Source organism: Calonectris borealis, chromosome 39 (assembly GCF_964195595.1).
Source record: "Calonectris borealis chromosome 39, bCalBor7.hap1.2, whole genome shotgun sequence".
In the NCBI taxonomy this organism is placed as follows: domain Eukaryota; kingdom Metazoa; phylum Chordata; class Aves; order Procellariiformes; family Procellariidae; genus Calonectris; species Calonectris borealis.
Genome location: NC_134350.1, coordinates 256,502 through 274,257, shown reverse-complemented (window position 1 = coordinate 274,257; position 17,756 = coordinate 256,502). Strand labels below are relative to the sequence as shown.

General features: G+C 71.6%; 1 protein-coding gene across 1 annotated transcript; it reads right to left on the bottom strand.

Annotated features, from left to right (window-relative positions):
• Positions 1-358: 358 nt before the first annotated feature.
• FBXL19 (F-box and leucine rich repeat protein 19) lies at positions 359-17,505 on the bottom strand. Its single transcript, XM_075135353.1, is given in 12 exon segments — positions 359-1,946; positions 2,602-2,712; positions 2,715-2,807; positions 4,343-4,501; positions 6,168-6,331; positions 9,472-10,013; positions 12,494-12,586; positions 12,687-12,857; positions 13,449-13,535; positions 13,811-13,954; positions 15,888-16,085; positions 17,370-17,505. Coding segments are annotated over 11 exon segments (1,950 nt in total). The 5' UTR covers positions 16,059-16,085; positions 17,370-17,505; the 3' UTR covers positions 359-1,731.
• Positions 17,506-17,756: the final 251 nt, after the last annotated feature.

The window sequence follows — 17,756 nt, the reverse complement described above, 5'->3', positions numbered from 1 at the left end:
TCTGCGCATGCGCCCTTCCCAACCCCTCCGGCGCGCTCTGCGCATGCGCCCTTCCCCAATCCCCTCCGGCGCATTCTGCGCATGCGCCCTTCTCAATCCCTCCAGCGCGCTCCGCGCATGCGCTGCTCACCTCCCCCGCATGCGCGCAACGCCCAGCGCAGGGACCCGGGCGATGGGGCGGGGCTGAATTTGCATAAATCTGCATAGAGCCGCAATCAGGGGCTCGGGACTCCCTCCACAGACGCCCTGGAGGGGTGGGAAAAGCCCCGCCCCCCGGACGCCTGAGGGTGGGGGCAGTTCAGGGACACCCCCCCCCCCCCCCAAACACAAACTCACAAATTTCGGTTTTGTTAAAAAAAAAAAAAAAAAAAAATCTGACCGTTTATTGGCAGCGCCGCGGGGCCCCGCCCCCCCCCGCCGCAGCGCTCCTCCCCCCCCCCGCCCCCGCCGGCTGGGGGAGGGGCAGCTTTGGTCCTGGGGGGGCGGGGCGAGGGGAGGGGCGCGTCCCCCCGCCAGGAGCCCTGAGGTGCCGGGGTCCCCCCCCGCCCCCCCCGGCCACGATTCAAGTAACGGCTCCATCGAGGATTCAAGTATAAAACGGGGGGGTGGAGCCCCCCGAGACTCCGCCCCCTTCCCGGGTCCAGCCCCGCCCACGAGCGGGGCGGGGCTAAGCCCGCCTCCCTCCAGAGAGGAACCCCAGCGCCCGCCTCTGAGGGGGAGGAGCCTGAAGCCCCGCCCCTGAAAAGCAGTGGCCGCTGAGCCACGCCCCCGCGGGGTGGGGCTTGCTGAAGCCACGCCCCCGAAGGATTCAACCTCGTCCTGCCTTTCTGGGGGCGGGGCCTCTACGAGCCACGCCCCCATCCCTGAGGGGAGGGCTGGGACTAGTGATCCCGCCCCCTGCCAGTCCGGGGGGGCGTGGCTACAGCGCGGGGGGCGTGGCCTCCCACCTAACCCCTCCCCCCCATATCAGTGCATAGCTTTAATGAAAGAACCTCGTCGAGTCGGGGGGGGCCTGCGGGGGGGACCCCAATATTGGGGGGGGGGGGGCTTCGTGGCCGGGGAGTCCCCAGTTTCCAGGGGGGGTACCCAGTGTCCATGGGGGGGAGTCCCCGGCCCCCCTGCGGGGGTCTTCAGTGTCTGGGGGGGGTCCCCAGTCTCCGGGGGGGGGTCCCCAGTGTCTGCGGGGGGGTCCCAGTGTCGGGGGGGGTCTCCGTTGCCCAGGGGGGGCTCCCTGCTGTCCATAGGGGGGGTCCCCAGTATCCAGGGGGGCTCCCCAGTGTCCATAAGGGGTCCCCAATGTCCATAGGGGGGGTCCCCAGTATCCCACGGGGGTCCCCGGTGTCCACAGGTGGTCCCCAGCGTCTGCAGGGGGGTCCCCCAGTATCTGTGGGGGGGGCCCCAATGTCTGTGGGAGGCTCCCCAATGTCCATGGGGGCTCCCCGGTGCCCGCGAGGGGGGGGGTCCCCAACATCTGCAGAGGATCCCCAATGTCCACGAGGGGGGTCCCCAGTGTCTGCAGCGGGGACCCCCAATGTCCATGAGAGCTCCCCGGTGTCCGTGGGGGGGGGGGGGTCCCCAGTGTCCGTGAGAGCTCCCCGGTGCCCGCGGGGGGGTCCCCAATGTCGGCAGGGGGTCCCCAATGTCCACACGGGGTCCCCAATGTCCGCGGGGGGGGTCCCCAGTCCCCGCGGGGGTCCCCCCGTCACCTGTGGGGGTGCCCCCCCCCCGCGTTTAGCCGTCCTTGAGCAGCAGCTTCTCCTCGGGGAGGCGGAAGGGGCAGGGGGGGGCGGCGGGGGGGGCCCCCCCCGGGGGGGGCGCGGGGGGCTCCTGGCAGAGGCGGGCGCAGGCCTCGGGGCTGACGTGGCGGCAGGAGCGCAGGTCGACGCGGCGCAGGCGCGGGCAGCGGCGCAGCGCGGGCAGGACCTGGTCCGTCAGGCGCTGGCAGCCTGGGGGGGGGGGACAGGGGGTGTCACCGGGGCGGGGGCCCCCAGGACGGGGACAGGGCCATGTCCCCAGGGCCCCCCCTATGTCCCCAAGCCCCCCCCATGTCCTCAGGGCCCCCCCCAGTGTCCCCAGGGTCCTCCCCAGGGTGTCCCCAAGCCCCCCCCATGCTCCCAAGCCCCCCCCATGTCACCAAGACGTCCCCAGGGTGTCCCCAGGTCCTCCCCCACATCCCCAAGCCCCCCCAGGGTGTCCCCAGGGTGCCCCCCACGTCCCCAAGCCCCTCCCAGGGTGTCCCCAAGCTCCTCCCCGTCCCCAGTCCCCCCCATGTCCCCAAGCCCCTCTCAGGGTATCCCCAGTCCCCCCAAGTCCCCAGTTCCCCCCAGGGTGTCCCCAGTCCCCCCCATGTCCCCAAGTCCCCCCAGGGTGTCCCCAGGGCCCCCCCCACGTCCCCAAGCCCCCCCCAGGGTGTCCCCAGGGCCCCCCCAGGGTGTCCCCAGTCCCCCCCATGTCCCCAGTTCCCCCCAGGGTGTCCCCAGTCCCCCCCATGTCCCCAAGCCCCCCCAGGGTGTCCCCAGGGCCCCCCCCACGTCCCCAAGCCCCCCCCAGGGTGTCCCCAGGGCCCCCCCAGGGCCCCCCCAGCCCCCCCCGTGTCCCCACCTGCCAGGTTGAGCTCGGCCAGGCTGTGGCGCAGCCCCCCGAGGGCGGCCAGGGCCCCGTCCCCCAGGCGGCCGCAGTGGCTGAGGTCGAGGGTGGCCAGCTGGGGGCCTGGCGGGCCACCAGCCGCAGGGAGGCCTCCGTCACCTCCAGCCCCGCCAGCCGCAGCTCCACCAGGTTGGGCAGGCGCCCGCGGCCCTCGGGGGGGGCTGGGGGGTCAGGGGGGTCAGGGGAGCGGCGGGGACCCCCCCACCGCCCTCTACCCCCCGTGTCCCCCCATGCCCCCCTGCGACCCCCACGTCCCCGCACCCCCCATGTTCCCCACATCCCCATATCCCCCGTCCCCTATATCCCCCCATATCCTCCATGTCCCCATATCCCCCCACGTCCCCTATATCCCCCATGTCCCCCACGTCCCCTATATCCCCCCATATCCTCCATGTCCCCATACCCCCCCACGTCCCCTATATTCCCCTTATGTCCCCCACGTCCCCTATATCCTCCCATATCCTCCATGTCCCCATACCCCCCCACGTCCCCTATATCCCCCATGTCCCCCACGTCCCCTATATCCCCCCATATCCTCCATGTCCCCATACCCCCCCACGTCCCCTATATCCCCCTATGTCCCCCACGTCCCCTATATCCCCCCATATCCTCCATGTCCCCATATCCCCCCACGTCCCCTATATCCCCCATGTCCCCCACGTCCCCTATATCCCCCATGTCCCCCACGTCCCCTATATCCCCCCATATCCTCCATGTCCCCATATCCCCCCCGTCCCCCCAACCCCCGTATCCCCCCCATCCCCTATATCCCCTCACAACCCCATAGCCCCCTTGCCCCCATATCCCCCCATCTCCTATATCCCCTCCTATGTCCCCATACCCCCCGTCCCCCAGAATCCCCCCATACCCCCCCATACCCCCCATCCCCATGTCCCCCATACCGCCTGTCCCCCAGAATCCCCCCATACCCCCCATCCCCATGTCCCCCTATATCCCCCCATGTCCCCCATACCCCCCCATCCCCTATATCCCCCCATACCCCCCCATACCCTCCATCCCCATGTCCCCCTATATCCCCCCCATGTCCCCCATATCCCCCCGTCCCCTATATCCCCCCATACCCCCCCATATCCCCCGTCCCCATGTCCCCCGTACCCCTCCCGCCCCCCGTATCCCCCCACCCCCAGGTCCCCCGTCCCCCCCGTCCCCCATAGCCCCCCGCCCCCATATCCACTTATATCCCCCCCAATGTCCCCCATACCCCCCCGTCCCCTATATCCCCCCATACCCCCCGTCCCCATGTCCCCCGTACCCCTCCCGCCCGCCGTATCCCCCCGCCCCCAGGTCCCCCGTCCCCCCCGTCCCCTATATCCCCCCATACCCCCCGGTCCCCACGTCCCCCGTTCCCCTCCCACCCCCCGTATCCCCCCACCCCCATGTCCCCCATACCCGCCCGTCCCCTATATCCCCCCCCATGTCCCCCATACCCCCCCGTCCCCTATATCCCCCCCCATGTCCCCATACCCCCCCGTCCCCTATATCCCCCCATACCCCCCGTCCCCACGTCCCCCGTACCCCTCCTGCCCCCCGTGTCCCCCCGTGTCCCCCCGTATCCCCCCGCCCCCATGTCCCCCATACCCCCCCGTCCCCTATATCCCCCCCATGTCCCCCATACCCCCCCGTCCCCTATATCCCCCCCCGTCCCCCATACCCCCCCAGCGCCCGGCCCCCTCACCGTGGCGGGCGTCGGGGGGCAGCAGCAGCTCCCGCAGGTGGGCGTCGGAGAGGTCGGGCACCCAGCGCAGGTCCAGCAGCCGCAGGGAGCCCAGGGGGGCCGTGCCCAGCGCCGAGACCGCCCCCCAGGAGCACCCGCTCAGCACCAGCTCCCGCAGCCCTGCGGCGCCCGTCAGCCCGGCCCCCGCACCCCAAAACCCCCCTGGCACCCCAAAACCCCCCCCGAGGGGGCAGGGTGCGCCGACACCCACAGCCCCCCCAAACCCCCCCAAAACCCCCCCAAAGCCCCCCACTCCTAGAGGGGACGGGCGCCCGCACCCCCCCGCAGCCCTGCGGCGCCCGTCAGCCCGGCCCCGGCACCCCAAAACCCCCCCGGCACCCCAAAACCCCCCTGACCCCCAAGACCCTTATAGAGAACCCAAGAGCACCCCCAAACCTCTACAGAGAACCCAGGGGGACCCCCAAACCCCTACAGGGAACTCAGAAGCACCCCCAAACCCCTATAGCGAACCCAGGGGGACCCCCGAACCCCCACAGAGAACCCAGGGGGACCCCCAGACCCATACAGAGAACCTAGAAGCACCCCCAAACCCCTACAGCGAACGCAGTAGCACCCCCAAACCCCTATAGAGGACCCAGGGCGACCCCCAAACCCCTACAGAACCCCCAAGACACCCCCCCGAACCCCCACAGAGAACCCAGGGGGACCCCCAAACCCCTACACAGGACCCAGTGGGTGGGGGTGTCAGGGTGGGGGTGGGGTGGGGGTGAGGTGGGGGTGGGGTGGGGGTGTCAGGGTGGGGGTGGGGGTGAGGTGGGGGTGTCAGGGGTGGGGTGGGGGTGTCAGGGTGGGGGTGGGGGTGAGGTGGGGGTGTCAGAGGTGGGGTTGGGGTGTCAGGGTGGGGTGGGGGTGGGGGTGAGGTGGGGGTGTCAGAGGTGGGGTGGGGGTGTCAGAGGTGGGGGTGTCAGGAGTGGGGTGGGGGTGTCAGGGGTGGGGTGGGGGTGTCAGGGTGGGGTGGGGGTGAGGTGGGGGTGTCAGGGGTGGGGTGGGGGTGTCAGGGTGGGGGTGTCAGGGTGGGGGGGGTGGGGGTGGGGGGTGTCAGGGTGGGGGTGGGGTGGGTGGGGGTGGGGGTGGGGTGGGGGTGTCAGGGGTGGGGTGGGGGTGGGGTGGGGTGGGGGTGGGGTGGGGTGTCAGAGGTGGGGTGGGGGTGTCAGGGTGAGGGTGGGGGTGGGGCGGGGGTGTCGGGGTGGGGTGGGGGTGGGGTGGGGGTGTGAGGGTGGGGGTGTCAGGGCGGGGGCCACCCACCCTGCAGGCGGCAGACGAGCCAGGAGAGCTGCTTGCGGGGGGTGTCAGAGGTGGGGTGGGGGTGTCGGGGTGGGGTGGGGTGGGGCGGGGGTGGGGTGGGGGTGTCGGGGTGGGGTGGGGGTGGGGTGGGGGTGGGGTGGGGGTGTCAGGGCGGGGCGGGGGCGGGGGCCACCCACCCTGCAGGCGGCAGACGAGCCAGGAGAGCTGCTTGCGGGGGGTGTCAGAGGTGGGGTGGGGGTGTCGGGGTGGGGTGGGGTGGGGCTGGGGTGGGGTGGGGGTGGGGGTGGGGTGGGGGTGGGGTGGGGGTGTCAGGGGTGGGGTGGGGGTGAGGTGGGGGTGTCAGGGGTGGGGTGGGGGTGGGGTGTCGGGGTGGGGGCCACCCACCCTGCAGGCGGCAGACGAGCCAGGAGAGCTGCTTGCGGGGGGTGTCAGAGGTGGGGTGGGGGTGTCAGGGTGGGGGTGGGGTGGGGTGGGGGTGGGGTGGGGGTGTCAGGGCGGGGCGGGGGCGGGGGCCACCCACCCTGCAGGCGGCAGACGAGCCAGGAGAGCTGCTTGCGGGAGATGCCGGTCCAGCTGAGGTCCAGGCTGGCGGGCTGGCGCCGCACCACCCCGCTCAGCATGGGGGGGGTGATGGCCGCCCGCCGGCTCAGGTCGATGCGCGTCCACAGCCGCCGGTCGCAGCACCTGGGGGGGGGGGGGTCAGGGCGGCCTGGGGTGGCGGGGACCCCCCCCCCAGCCGGGCAGGGCTTGGAGGCGTGGGGGGCAGCCGCGAGGCGGCGCCGAGCGCTCCCAGTGCTCCCAGTTGGGCCAGTAAGGGTTAGCGGCGGCGCAGGCGGGGAGAGCTCGCGGGGGGAGAGGTGCGGGAAGAGCCCCGGGCTCCGCAGAGCCCACCCAGTGCTCCCAGTATGGCCTTAGCACCTCTCCCAGTGCTCCCAGTATGGCCCTAGCACCTCTCCCAGTGCTCCCAGTTGGGCCAGTAAGGGTTAGCGGCGGCGCAGGCGGGGAGAGCTCGCGGGGGGAGAGGTGCGGGAAAAGCCCCAGGCTCCGCAGAGCCCACCCAGTGCTCCCAGTATGGCCTTAGCACCTCTCCCAGTGCTCCCAGTATGGCCCTAGCACCTCTCCCAGTGCTCCCAGTTGGGCCAGTAAGGGTTAGCGGCGGCGCAGGCGGGGAGAGCTCGCGGGGGGAGAGGTGCGGGAAGAGCCCCAGGCTCCGCAGAGCCCACCCAGTGCTCCCAGTATGGCCTTAGCACCTCTCCCAGTGCTCCCAGTATGGCCCTAGCACCTCTCCCAGTGCTCCCAGTTGGGCCAGTAAGGGTTAGCGGCGGCACAGGCGGGGAGAGCTCGCGGGGGGAGAGGTGCGGAAAGAGCCCCGGGCTCCGCAGAGCCCACCCAGTGCTCCCAGTATGGCCTTAGCACCTCTCCCAGTGCTCCCAGTATGGCCCTAGCACCTCTCCCAGTGCTCCCAGTTGGGCCAGTAAGGGTTAGCGGCACCGCAGGCAGAGAGAGCTCACGGGGGGAGAGGTGCGGGAAGAGCCCCAGGCTCCGCAGAGCCCACCCAGTGCTCCCAGTATGGCCTTAGCACCTCTCCCAGTGCTCTCAGTATGGCCCTAGCACCTCTCCCAGTGCTCCCAGTATGGCCTTAGCACCTCTCCCAGTGCTCCCAGTTGGGCCAGTAAGGGTTAGCGGTGGCGCAGGCGGGGAGAGCTCGCGGGGGGAGAGGTGCGGGAAAAGCCCCAGGCTCCGCAGAGCCCACCCAGTGCTCCCAGTATGGCCTTAGCACCTCTCCCAGTGCTCCCAGTATGGCCCTAGCACCTCTCCCAGTGCTCCCAGTTGGGCCAGTAAGGGGTAGCGGCGGCACAGGCGGGGAGAGCTCGCGGGGGGAGAGGTGCGGGAAGAGCCCCAGGCTCCGCAGAGCCCACCCAGTGCTCCCAGTATGGCCCTAGCACCTCTCCCAGTGCTCCCAGTTGGGCCAGTAAGGGTTAGCAGCGGCACAGGCGGGGAGAGCTCGCGGGGAGAGAGGTGCGGGAAGAGCCCCAGGCTCCGCAGAGCCCACCCAGTGCTCCCAGTATGGCCTTAGCACCTCTCCCAGTGCTCCCAGTTGGGCCAGTAAGGGTTAGCGGCGGCGCAGGCGGGGAGAGCTCGCGGGGAGAGAGGTGCGGGAAGAGCCCCAGGCTCCGCAGAGCCCACCCAGTGCTCCCAGTATGGCCTTAGCACCTCTCCCAGTGCTCCCAGTTGGGCCAGTAAGGGTTAGCAGCGGCACAGGCGGGGAGAGCTCGCGGGGGGAGAGGTGCGGGAAGAGCCCCAGGCTCCGCAGAGCCCACCCAGTGCTCCCAGTATGGCCCTAGCACCTCTGCCAGTGCTTCCAGTATGGCCTTAGCACCCCTCCCAATGCTTCCAGTATGGTCCCTAGCACTGCTTCAAGTGCTCCCAGTTAGCCCAGTAAGGCCTACCAGCAGCTGACGTACAGAAAACTCACGGGGGAGAGGTGTGGGAAGAGCCCCAGGCCCCCCAGAACCCACCCAGTGCTCCCAGTATGGTCCTACCACCCCTCCCAGTGCTCCCAGTATGGTCCTAACACCCCTTCCAGTGCTCCCAGTTGGCCCAGTAACGCCTACCAGCAGCTCGCACACGGAGAACTCACGGCGCAGAGGTGTGGGAAGAGCCCCAGGCCCCTCAGAGCCCTCCCAGTGCTTCCAGTATGGTCCTAGCACCCCTCCCAGTGCTCCCACTATGGCTCCTAGCACCCCTCCCAGTGCTCCCAGTTGGCCCAGTAACGCCTACCAGCAGCTCACGCACGGAGAACTCACGGGGCAGAGATGTGGGAAGAGCCCCAGACCCCGCAGAGCCCCTCCAGTGCTCCCAGTACGGCCCCCAGTGCTCCCAATATGGCCCCCAGTGCTCCCAGTATGGCTCCTACTGCCCCTCTCAGTGTTCCCAGTTGTCCCAGTAAGGCCTACCAGCAGCTCGCACAGAGAGAGCTCATGGGGGAGAGGTGCAAGAACACCCCCAGGCCCCCCACAACCCTCCCAGTGCTCCCAGTGCCCCTCCCAGCGCTCCCAGTTGCCCCCGCCAGGCCTACCAGCGGCTCCAGGTGCGGCAGACGCGCATGCAGACGCAGAGCTCGCGGGAGGAGAGGTGCAGGAAGACCCCCAGGTCCCTCACGAACCTCCCAGTGCTCCCAGTATGGCCCCCAGTGCTCCCAGTACGGCCCCCAGTGCTCCCAGTACGGCCCCTACCGCCCCTCCCAGTGCTCCCAGTTGCCCCCGCCAGGCCTACCAGCGGCTCCAGGTGCGGCAGACGCGCATGCAGACGCAGAGCTCGCGGGAGGAGAGGTGCAGGAAGACCCCCAGGTCCCTTACGAACCTCCCAGTGCTCCCAGTATGGCCCCTAGCTCCCCTCCCAGTGCTCCCAGTGCCCTCCCAGTGCTCCCAGTTGCCCCCGCCAGGCCTACCAGCGGCTCCAGGTGCGGCAGACGCGCATGCAGACGCAGAGCTCGCGGGACGAGAGGTGCAGGAAGACCCCCAGGTCCCTCACGAACCTCCCAGTGCTCCCAGTATGGCCCCCAGTGCTCCCAGTATGGCCCCCAGTGCTCCCAGTACGGCCCCTACCGCCCCTCCCAGTGCTCCCAGTTGCCCCCGCCAGGCCTACCAGCGGCTCCAGGTGCGGCAGACGCGCATGCAGACGCAGAGCTCGCGGGAGGAGAGGTGCAGGAAGACCCCCAGGTCCCTCACGAACCTCCCAGTGCTCCCAGTATGGCCCCCAGTGCTCCCAGTACGGCCCCTACCGCCCCTCCCAGTGCTCCCAGTTGCCCCCGCCAGGCCTACCAGCGGCTCCAGGTGCGGCAGACGCGCATGCAGACGCAGAGCTCGCGGGAGGAGAGGTGCAGGAAGACCCCCAGCCAGACGTCCCGCTGCATGACGTGGGCGGCGCCGCTGTCCAGGGGCAGGCGGTCGGGGTCCGGGCTGGCGGGGGGGGGTCTCACCACGTGACGCTCCAGCGGGGCGGGGGGCCGGGGCGGGGAGGGCACCAGGGGCCACGCCCGCAGGCGCCGCGTCCCCCCCCGCCCCGAGGCGCCGCCCCCGGGCCCCGCCCGCCCCCCCGGCGGGGGTTTGGCGGCGGGGGGGGCCGCCCCGTTGTGGGGGCGCCCGGCTTCCTCCTCCTCCTCCTCCTCCTCCTCCTCCTCTTCCTCCTCCTCCTCCTCCTCCTCGGCGGCGGGGGGGCTGAAGGGCGGGGGGGGGCTGCCCCCCGAGTCGGAGCCGGAGCTGGAGCTGGAGCTGGAGCTGGCGCCGGCGCCGGCCGGGACCCGCTCGAGGAGGCGGCACATCTGCCGGAAGCGCTCCAGGCGCTCCCGCTGCCGCGACCGGCCCTGCGGCACCCCCGTCAGGCGGGGGCACGGGGACGGGGACCCCCCTGGGGACACCCCTGGGGACAGCCCTGGGGACACGGGGAGAGCCCTGGGGACATGGGGACACCCCTGGGGACAGCCCTGGGGACAGCCCCGGGGACACGGGGAGAGCCCTGGGGACATGGGGACACCCCTGGGGACAGCCCTGGGGACACAGGGACAGCCCTGGGGACAGCCCTGGGGACACGGGGATGGGACAGGGACAGCCCTGGGGACACAGGGACAGCCCTGGGGACACGGGGATGGGACGGGGACAGCCCTGGGGACACAGGGACAGCCCTGGGGACACGGGGATGGGACAGGGACAGCCCTGGGGACACAGAGACAGCCCTGGGGACACGGGGATGGGACAGGGACAGCCCTGGGGACATGGGGACAGGCCGGGGGCAGCCCTGGGGACACGGGGACGGGACGGGGACAGCTCTGGGGACATGGGGATGGGACGGGGACAGCCCTAGGGACAGCCCTGGGGACACAGGGACAGGCCGGGGGCAGCCCTGGGGACACGGGGACAGGCCGGGGGCAGCCCTGGGGACATGGGGACAGCCCTGGGGACATGGGGATGGGACGGGGACAGCCCTGGGGACACGGGGACACCCCTGGGGACACGGGGACAGCCCTGGGGACACCCCTGGGGACACGGGGACAGCCCTGGGGACACGGGGACAGGCCGGAGACAGCCCTGGGGACACGGGGATGGGACAGGTACAGCCCTAGGGACAGCCCTGGGGACATGGGGATGGGACGGGGACAGCCCTGGGGACACGGGGACACCCCTGGGGACACGGGGACAGCCCTGGGGACAGCCCTGGGGACACGGGGACAGCCCTGGGGACAGCCCTGGGGACAGCCCCTGGGGACACGGGGATGGGACGGGGACACAGGGACAGCCCTGGGGACATGGGGATGGGACGGGGACAGCCCTAGGGACAGCCCTGGGGACACGGGGACAGCCCTGGGGACATGGGGATGGGATGGCGACAGCCCTGGGGACAGCCTTGGGGACACGGAGACAGCCCTGGGGACAGCCCTGGGGACATGGGGACAGCCCTGGGGACACGGGGACAGGCCAGGGACACCCCTGGGGACACCGGGACACCCCTGGGGACAGCCCTGCGGACATGCAGACAGCCCCGGGGACACCAGGACAGTCCTGGGGACAGCCCTGGGGACACGGGGACAGCCCTGGGGACATGGGGATGGGATGGGGACAGCCCTGGGAACACCCCTGGGGACACAGGGACACCCCTGGGGACACGGGGACAGGCCAGGGACACCCCTGGGGACACCGGGACACCCCTGGGGACAGCCCTGCGGACATGCAGACAGCCCCGGGGACACCAGGACAGTCCTGGGGACAGCCCTGGGGACACGGGGACAGCCCTGGGGACATGGGGATGGGATGGGGACAGCCCTGGGAACACCCCTGGGGACACAGGGACACCCCTGGGGACACGGGGACACCCCTGGGGACAGCTCTGGGGACATGCAGACAGCCCCGGGGACACCAGGACAGTCCTGGGGACAGCCCTGGGGACACCGGGACAGCCCTGGGGACAACACTGGAAACATGGGGACAACACCGGGGACAACCCTGGGGACGTGAGCACAACCCTGGGATCCCGGTGACAACCCTGGGGACACCAAGGGGACCCTGGGGACCCCCCTGAAGACACCAAGAGCAGCCTGGGGACGCCCTTGGGGACCGGGGGGAGCCCCGGGGATGCCCCTGGTGACACCAAAGGGACCCTGGGGACACTGGTGTGTCCTGGGGACACCAAGGGGACCCTGGGGAACCCCTTGGGGACATGGGGGGGGCCCTGGGGACACCAAGGGGCCCCCGGGGAACCCCTTGGGGACATGGGGGGGGCCTGGGGACACCAAGGGGCTCCCAGGGACCACCCTGGGGACATGGGGGGGGCCTGGGGACACCCTTGGGGACATGGGGGGGGCCTGGGGACACCAAGGGGCCCCGGGGGAACCCCTTGGGGACATGGGGGGGGCCCTGGGGACACCAAGGGGCCCCCGGGGACCACCCTGGGGACATGGGGGGGCCCTGGGGACATCAAGGGGCCCCCGGGGACCACCCTGGGGACATGGGGGGGGCCTGGGGACACCAAGGGGCCCCCGGGGACCACCCTGGGGACATGGGGGGGGCCTGGGGACACCCTTGGGGACATGGGGGGGGCCTGGGGACACCAAGGGGCCCCCGGGGACCACCCTGGGGACATGGGGGGGGCCTGGGGACACCATTGGGGACGTGGGGGGGGCCTGGGGACACCAAGGGGCCCCCGGGGACCACCCTGGGGACGTGGGGGGGGCCTGGGGACACCAAGGGGCCCCTGGGGACAGGGAGGGGCCCTGGGGACAACTGAGGGGGGTGGGGGGACACAGGGCCCCCCCCGGGGATGGTGGGGGGGACACGGGGGGCGGGGTCTCACCTCAGGGTCGGGGGGGCCGGGGGCGGGGGCCGGCCCCCCGGGGGGCTGCAGTTCGGGGGGGGCCCCCCACGGCGCCCCATCCGCCGCCTCCGCCTGGGGGGGGGGGACACCCCTCAGCACCCAGGTCCCTGGGGGGGGGCACCCCCATTGGGGGGGGGAGGGAAAGGGGGCCCCCCCGCGGCGAGGCGCTCACCTTCTTTTTGGGGTCCTGCTCCCTCTTGCGCTTGGGGGGGGCCCCGTCGGGGGGGGCGGCCGGGGGGGGGCCCCCCGCTTTGCGTTTCGGGGGGGGCTCGTCCGTCAGCTTCCAGCGCACCCCCTCCTCCCCCTCCTCCGCCCGGCGCTTCGCCCCCCCGTCCCCCGAGTCCTGCGGGGGGGGGGGGTGGGGGGTGGCATCAGGGACCCCCCAAAACCCAGGGGCCCCCCCAAACTCCCCCCAGCCCCATGGGCTCCCCCAAATCTCCCAGAGTTCCCCCAAAACGCCGCTCTGTCCCAAACTCCGGACCCCCCCAAACTCCCAGCACCCCCCCCCAAAGTCCCAGCACCCCCCCCAAGCCCCAGGAACCCCCCAAGTCCCGGAGACCCCCCCCAAAGTCCAGCAGACCCCCCCAAAAGCCCCAGGGACCCCCTAAATCCTAAAGAACCCCCCCAAACCCTGGACACCCTCTAAAGCCCCAGTGCCCTCTCCCAACCCCACCGCCTCCCCCCAGCCCCTCCCCCAACACCCCAGGGACCCCCCAAATCTCAGGGACCCCCCAACACCCCCCGGGACCCCCCCAACACCCCCCGGGACCCCTCCGGGACACCCCCCCACCCTCGATTCCCATGAACCCCACGATTCTCCCCACGCCCCACAGCCTCCGCAGAACCCCAGGGCCCCCCCAAAACCCCTGTAGACCCCCCAAAAAACTCCCCAGGGACCCCGCCCGCCCCCCAAAAAATTTGGGGTGCCCCCCACCTTGGCGCTGCGCCCCTCCCGCTTGCACTTGGGGCACTCCCAGCAGTTGGGGATCTCGGGGTTGATCACCGCCTCCGCGCGCCCCATCTGCCGAGCGGCGTTACAAATCCGGGGGTCCCCCCAAATTTTGGGGGTGCCCCTCAAAAAGTAGAGAATCCCCTATATGCGGGGGGGATCCCCAAAATAAAGGAAGCCCCCAAAATATGGGGGAGTGCCCAAAAAGCGGACGAGACTCCAAAACGCGTGCGGGGCGTTCGCCGTTTTAGGGACGAACGGGGGTTTCGGGGCGCGGGGAGGTTACGGGGTGGGAAAAGGGGGTGCCCCCCCCCCGCGGCCCCCCCAAAAGCGGGGGGTCCCCGCACCTGCAGGCAGCGGGGGTGGACGATCTCGCTGCAGAGGGTGCACTCCATCAGGGAGAGCTCGAACTTCTCCTCCGGGCCCTCGGCCGCCTCCTCCCGCCCGGCCTCCCCGCAGGCCAGGCACACGGCCGTGTGCGGCAGCACCGGCTGGGGGGGCTCCGTCAGGGCACCCCGAAACGGAGGCAGCCCCCCAAAACCCCCCCTGAACCCTCCCCGAACCCCCACACCCCCCCCCCAGCCGGCCCCGGGGTTCCCAAAGCAGCCCCGGGGTTCCCGCAGGCTGGGCGTGGGGAAGGGGGGGGTGTCCTGTGGGGCACCCCAAAACTGCTGCACCCCCCCCCCAGCCCCCCCGCGCCACCTGCGGGGTCCCCGAAGTCAGCTCATGGCCCCCCAAAACTAGCCCAAGGGTCGCCAAATCGCCCCAAGGGTTCTCAAATCCCCCCCGAGGGCCCCCCAAAATCACCCCATGGCCCCCCCAAACCAACCCAGGGGCCCCCCAAATCACCTTAAGGCCCCCCCAAAACCACCCCATGGCCCCCCAAAACCACCTTAGGGAGCCCCAAATCACCCCATGGCCCCCCAAAATCACCCCATGGACCCCCCAAACCACCGCAGGGATCCCCAAATCACCCCATGGACCCCCCCAACCACCCCAGGGATCCCCAAAACACCCCAAGGCCCCCCCCAAACCAAATCAGAGCCCCCCCAAACCACCTCAGGGGTCCCTCAGACTGCTCTACAGAACCCCAAAACCACCTCAGGGATCCCCAAATCACCCCAGGGCCCCCCCAAACCACCCCAGGGATCCCCAAATCTCCCCAGGGCCCCCCCAAACCACCCCTGGGATCCCCAAATCATCTCAGAGTCCCCCCAAACCACCCCAAAAGCGCCCCAGAATGCCGTATAGATTCCCAAACCACCTTGGGGGTCCCCCAAACCATCCCAAGGCCCCCCCAAACCACCTCAGGACTCCCTCACAGCGCCCTATAGATCCCCAAAACCACTTTAAGGATCCCCAAATCACCCGAGGGCCCCCCCAAACCACCCCAGGGATCCCCAAATCACCCCAGGGCCCCCCCAAACCACTCCAGGGATCCCCAAATCACCCCAGGGCCCCCCCAAACCACCCCAGGGATCCCCAAATCACCCCAGGGATCCCCAAATCACCCCAGGGCCCCCCCAAACCACCCCAAAACTCCCTCAGAACGCCCTATACATCCCCAAACCACCCCGGGGGTCCCCCAAACCACCCCAGGGCCCCCCCAAACCACCCCAGGGATCCCCAAATCACCCCAGGACCCCCCCAAACCCCCCCAAAACTCCCTGAGAACGCCCTATACATCCCCCAACCACCCTGGGGGTCCCCCAAACCACCTCATGGCCCCCCCCAAACCACCTCAGGAGTCCCCCAAACCACCCCAGGGATCCCCAAATCACCCCAGGGCCCCCCCAAACCCCCCCAAAACTCCCTGAGAACGCCCTATACACCCCCAAACCACCCCGGGGGTCCCCTAAACCACCTCATGGCCCCCCCCAAACCACCTCAGGAGTCCCCCAAACCACCTCAGGAGTCCCCCAAACCACCCCAGGGATCCCCAAATCACCCCAGGGCCCCCCCAAACCCCCCCAAAACTCCCTCAGAACGCCCTATACATCCCCAAACCACCCCGGGGGTCCCCCAAACCACCCCAGGGCCCCCCCAAACCACCCCAGGGCCCCCCCAAATCACCCCAGGGATCCCCAAATCACCCCAGGGCCCCCCCAAACCTCCCCAAAACTCCCTCAGAACGCCCTATACATGCCCAAACCACCCCGGGGGTCCCCCAAACCACCCCAGGGCCCCCCCAAACCCCCCCAGGGCCCCCCGAAATCACCCCAGGGATCCCCAAATCACCCCAGGGCCCCCCCAAACCCCCCCAAAACTCCCTCAGAGCACCCTATACATCCCCAAATCACCCCGGGGGTCCCCCAAACCACCCCAGGGCCCCCCCCAAACCACCTCAGGAGTCCCCCAAACCCCCCCAGGGCCCCCCCCAACCCCCCCGGCCCCCCCGTGCCCCCGGTTGGGGGGTGCCCTCACCGCGGTGCACTGGCGCAGCAGGCAGGACTGCTTCATGCGTCCCGGCCCCCCGAACTTCTTCATGTCCCGGCAGAAGTGGCACTCGCCGCACTCGGAGCGCAGGCAGGCCCGGCACCTCCGGCACCGCGTCCGGCGCCGCCGAGCTCCTGCCCCCGCCCCGCGGCTCCGCATTGGCCCCCGCTCCCCGCCTACGCCGGCCTGCGCACCCCGGGGACGCGCGGGGGGGGACACGGGGATGGGGGACGTCGCAGGGGGACGGCGTGGGGATTGGGGACACCATGGGGACCAGGGGGGCAGGGGGACGGCGGCGGGATTGGGGACATCACGGGGACACCATGGGGGCCACGGTGACAGGGGGACGGCGTGGGGATTGGGGACATCACGGGGACACCACGGGGGCCACGGTGGCAGGGGGACGGCGTGGGGATTGGGGACATCATGGGGACACCATGGGGGCCACGGTGACGGCGTGGGGATTGGGGACATCATGGGGACACCATGGGGACCACGGTGGCAGGGGGACGGCGTGGGGATTGGGGACGTCACGGGGACCACGGTGACAGGGGGACGGCGTGGGGATTGGGGACATCACGGGGACACCATGGGGGCCACGGTGGCAGGGGGACGGCGTGGGGATTGGGGACATCACGGGGACACCATGGCGGCCACGGTGGCAGGGGGATGGCGTGGGGATTGGGGACGTCATGGGGACACCGTGGGGACCACGGTGACGGCGTGGGGATTGGGGACATCATGGGGACACCATGGGGGCCACGGTGGCAGGGGGACGGCGTGGGGATTGGGGACATCACAGGGACATCGTGGGGACCAGGGCAACAAGGGGACCGCACGGGGATTGGGGACATCATGGGGACCAGGGTGACGTGGGACGCATGGGGATGGGGCACAACACGGGGACAGCAGGGGGTCCGGGGACATCCCGGGGACCCCAGGGGCGCGCGGATTGGGGACATCGCGGGGGCACCACGGGGACCAGAGCGGCGAGGGGACGGCGTGGGGGGTGGGGACATCGCGGGACCGGGGACGCGGCGAGGAGGGGGACGGCGTGGGGACACCCAGCACGACGTCAGGGGACCGCAGGGACAGCGAGGGGTCGAGCGACGCCGGGGGGATGCGATGGGGACCGTGGGGACGTCACGGGGACATCGTGGGGACATCGTGGGGACCGTGGGGACGTCGTGGGGACCCCAAGGACACCACGAGCGCCAAGGGGACGTCGTGAGGACCGTAGGGACGCGGCGGGGACGTCACGGGGACCGTGGGGACGTCGTGAGCACCGCGGGGACGTCGTGGGCGCCGTGGGAGGAAGAAGAGAGAGGCGGACGCTCCGTTAGTGCCAGCGTTGGGGACACCTGGGGGGGGGGGTGGCACCTCCGGGGCACCGGCGACACACACGGGACCCCCCGCCCCTCCACCCACCTCCCCCCCCGCTCCCCGCCACCCCCCCGGTACGGGCCTCACCTGCAGCCGCGCCGTGGGGCCGGGAGCGGCGCCATCCCCGGGGCCGCGGGGCCGCTGGCGGGGCGGGGGCGGGGGCAGGGCCGGGCCGAGGGGTGGGGGGGTAGTGGGGGGGGGAGGCGGCCGGGAACGGAGGGGGGGAGGGAGGCCCCGCCGGGCCGCCGCCGCCCCCCCCCCCGCCCCGGGAGCGGCGGCGGCGGCGGCGGGCGGGGGGGGGGGGGGGGGTTGGGGGGTCTCCCCCCCTCCCCCCGGGCGGCGGCGGAGAGGAGGGGGGGGGAGCGGCCCCCCCGCACCCCCCGGGGCGCGGACGGGGCCGGCGGCGGCGGCGGCGGCGGCGGGTGGGAGCGGGCGGGCGGCGGCGCGGCCTGCGCCCTCCCCCCTACCGCCCCC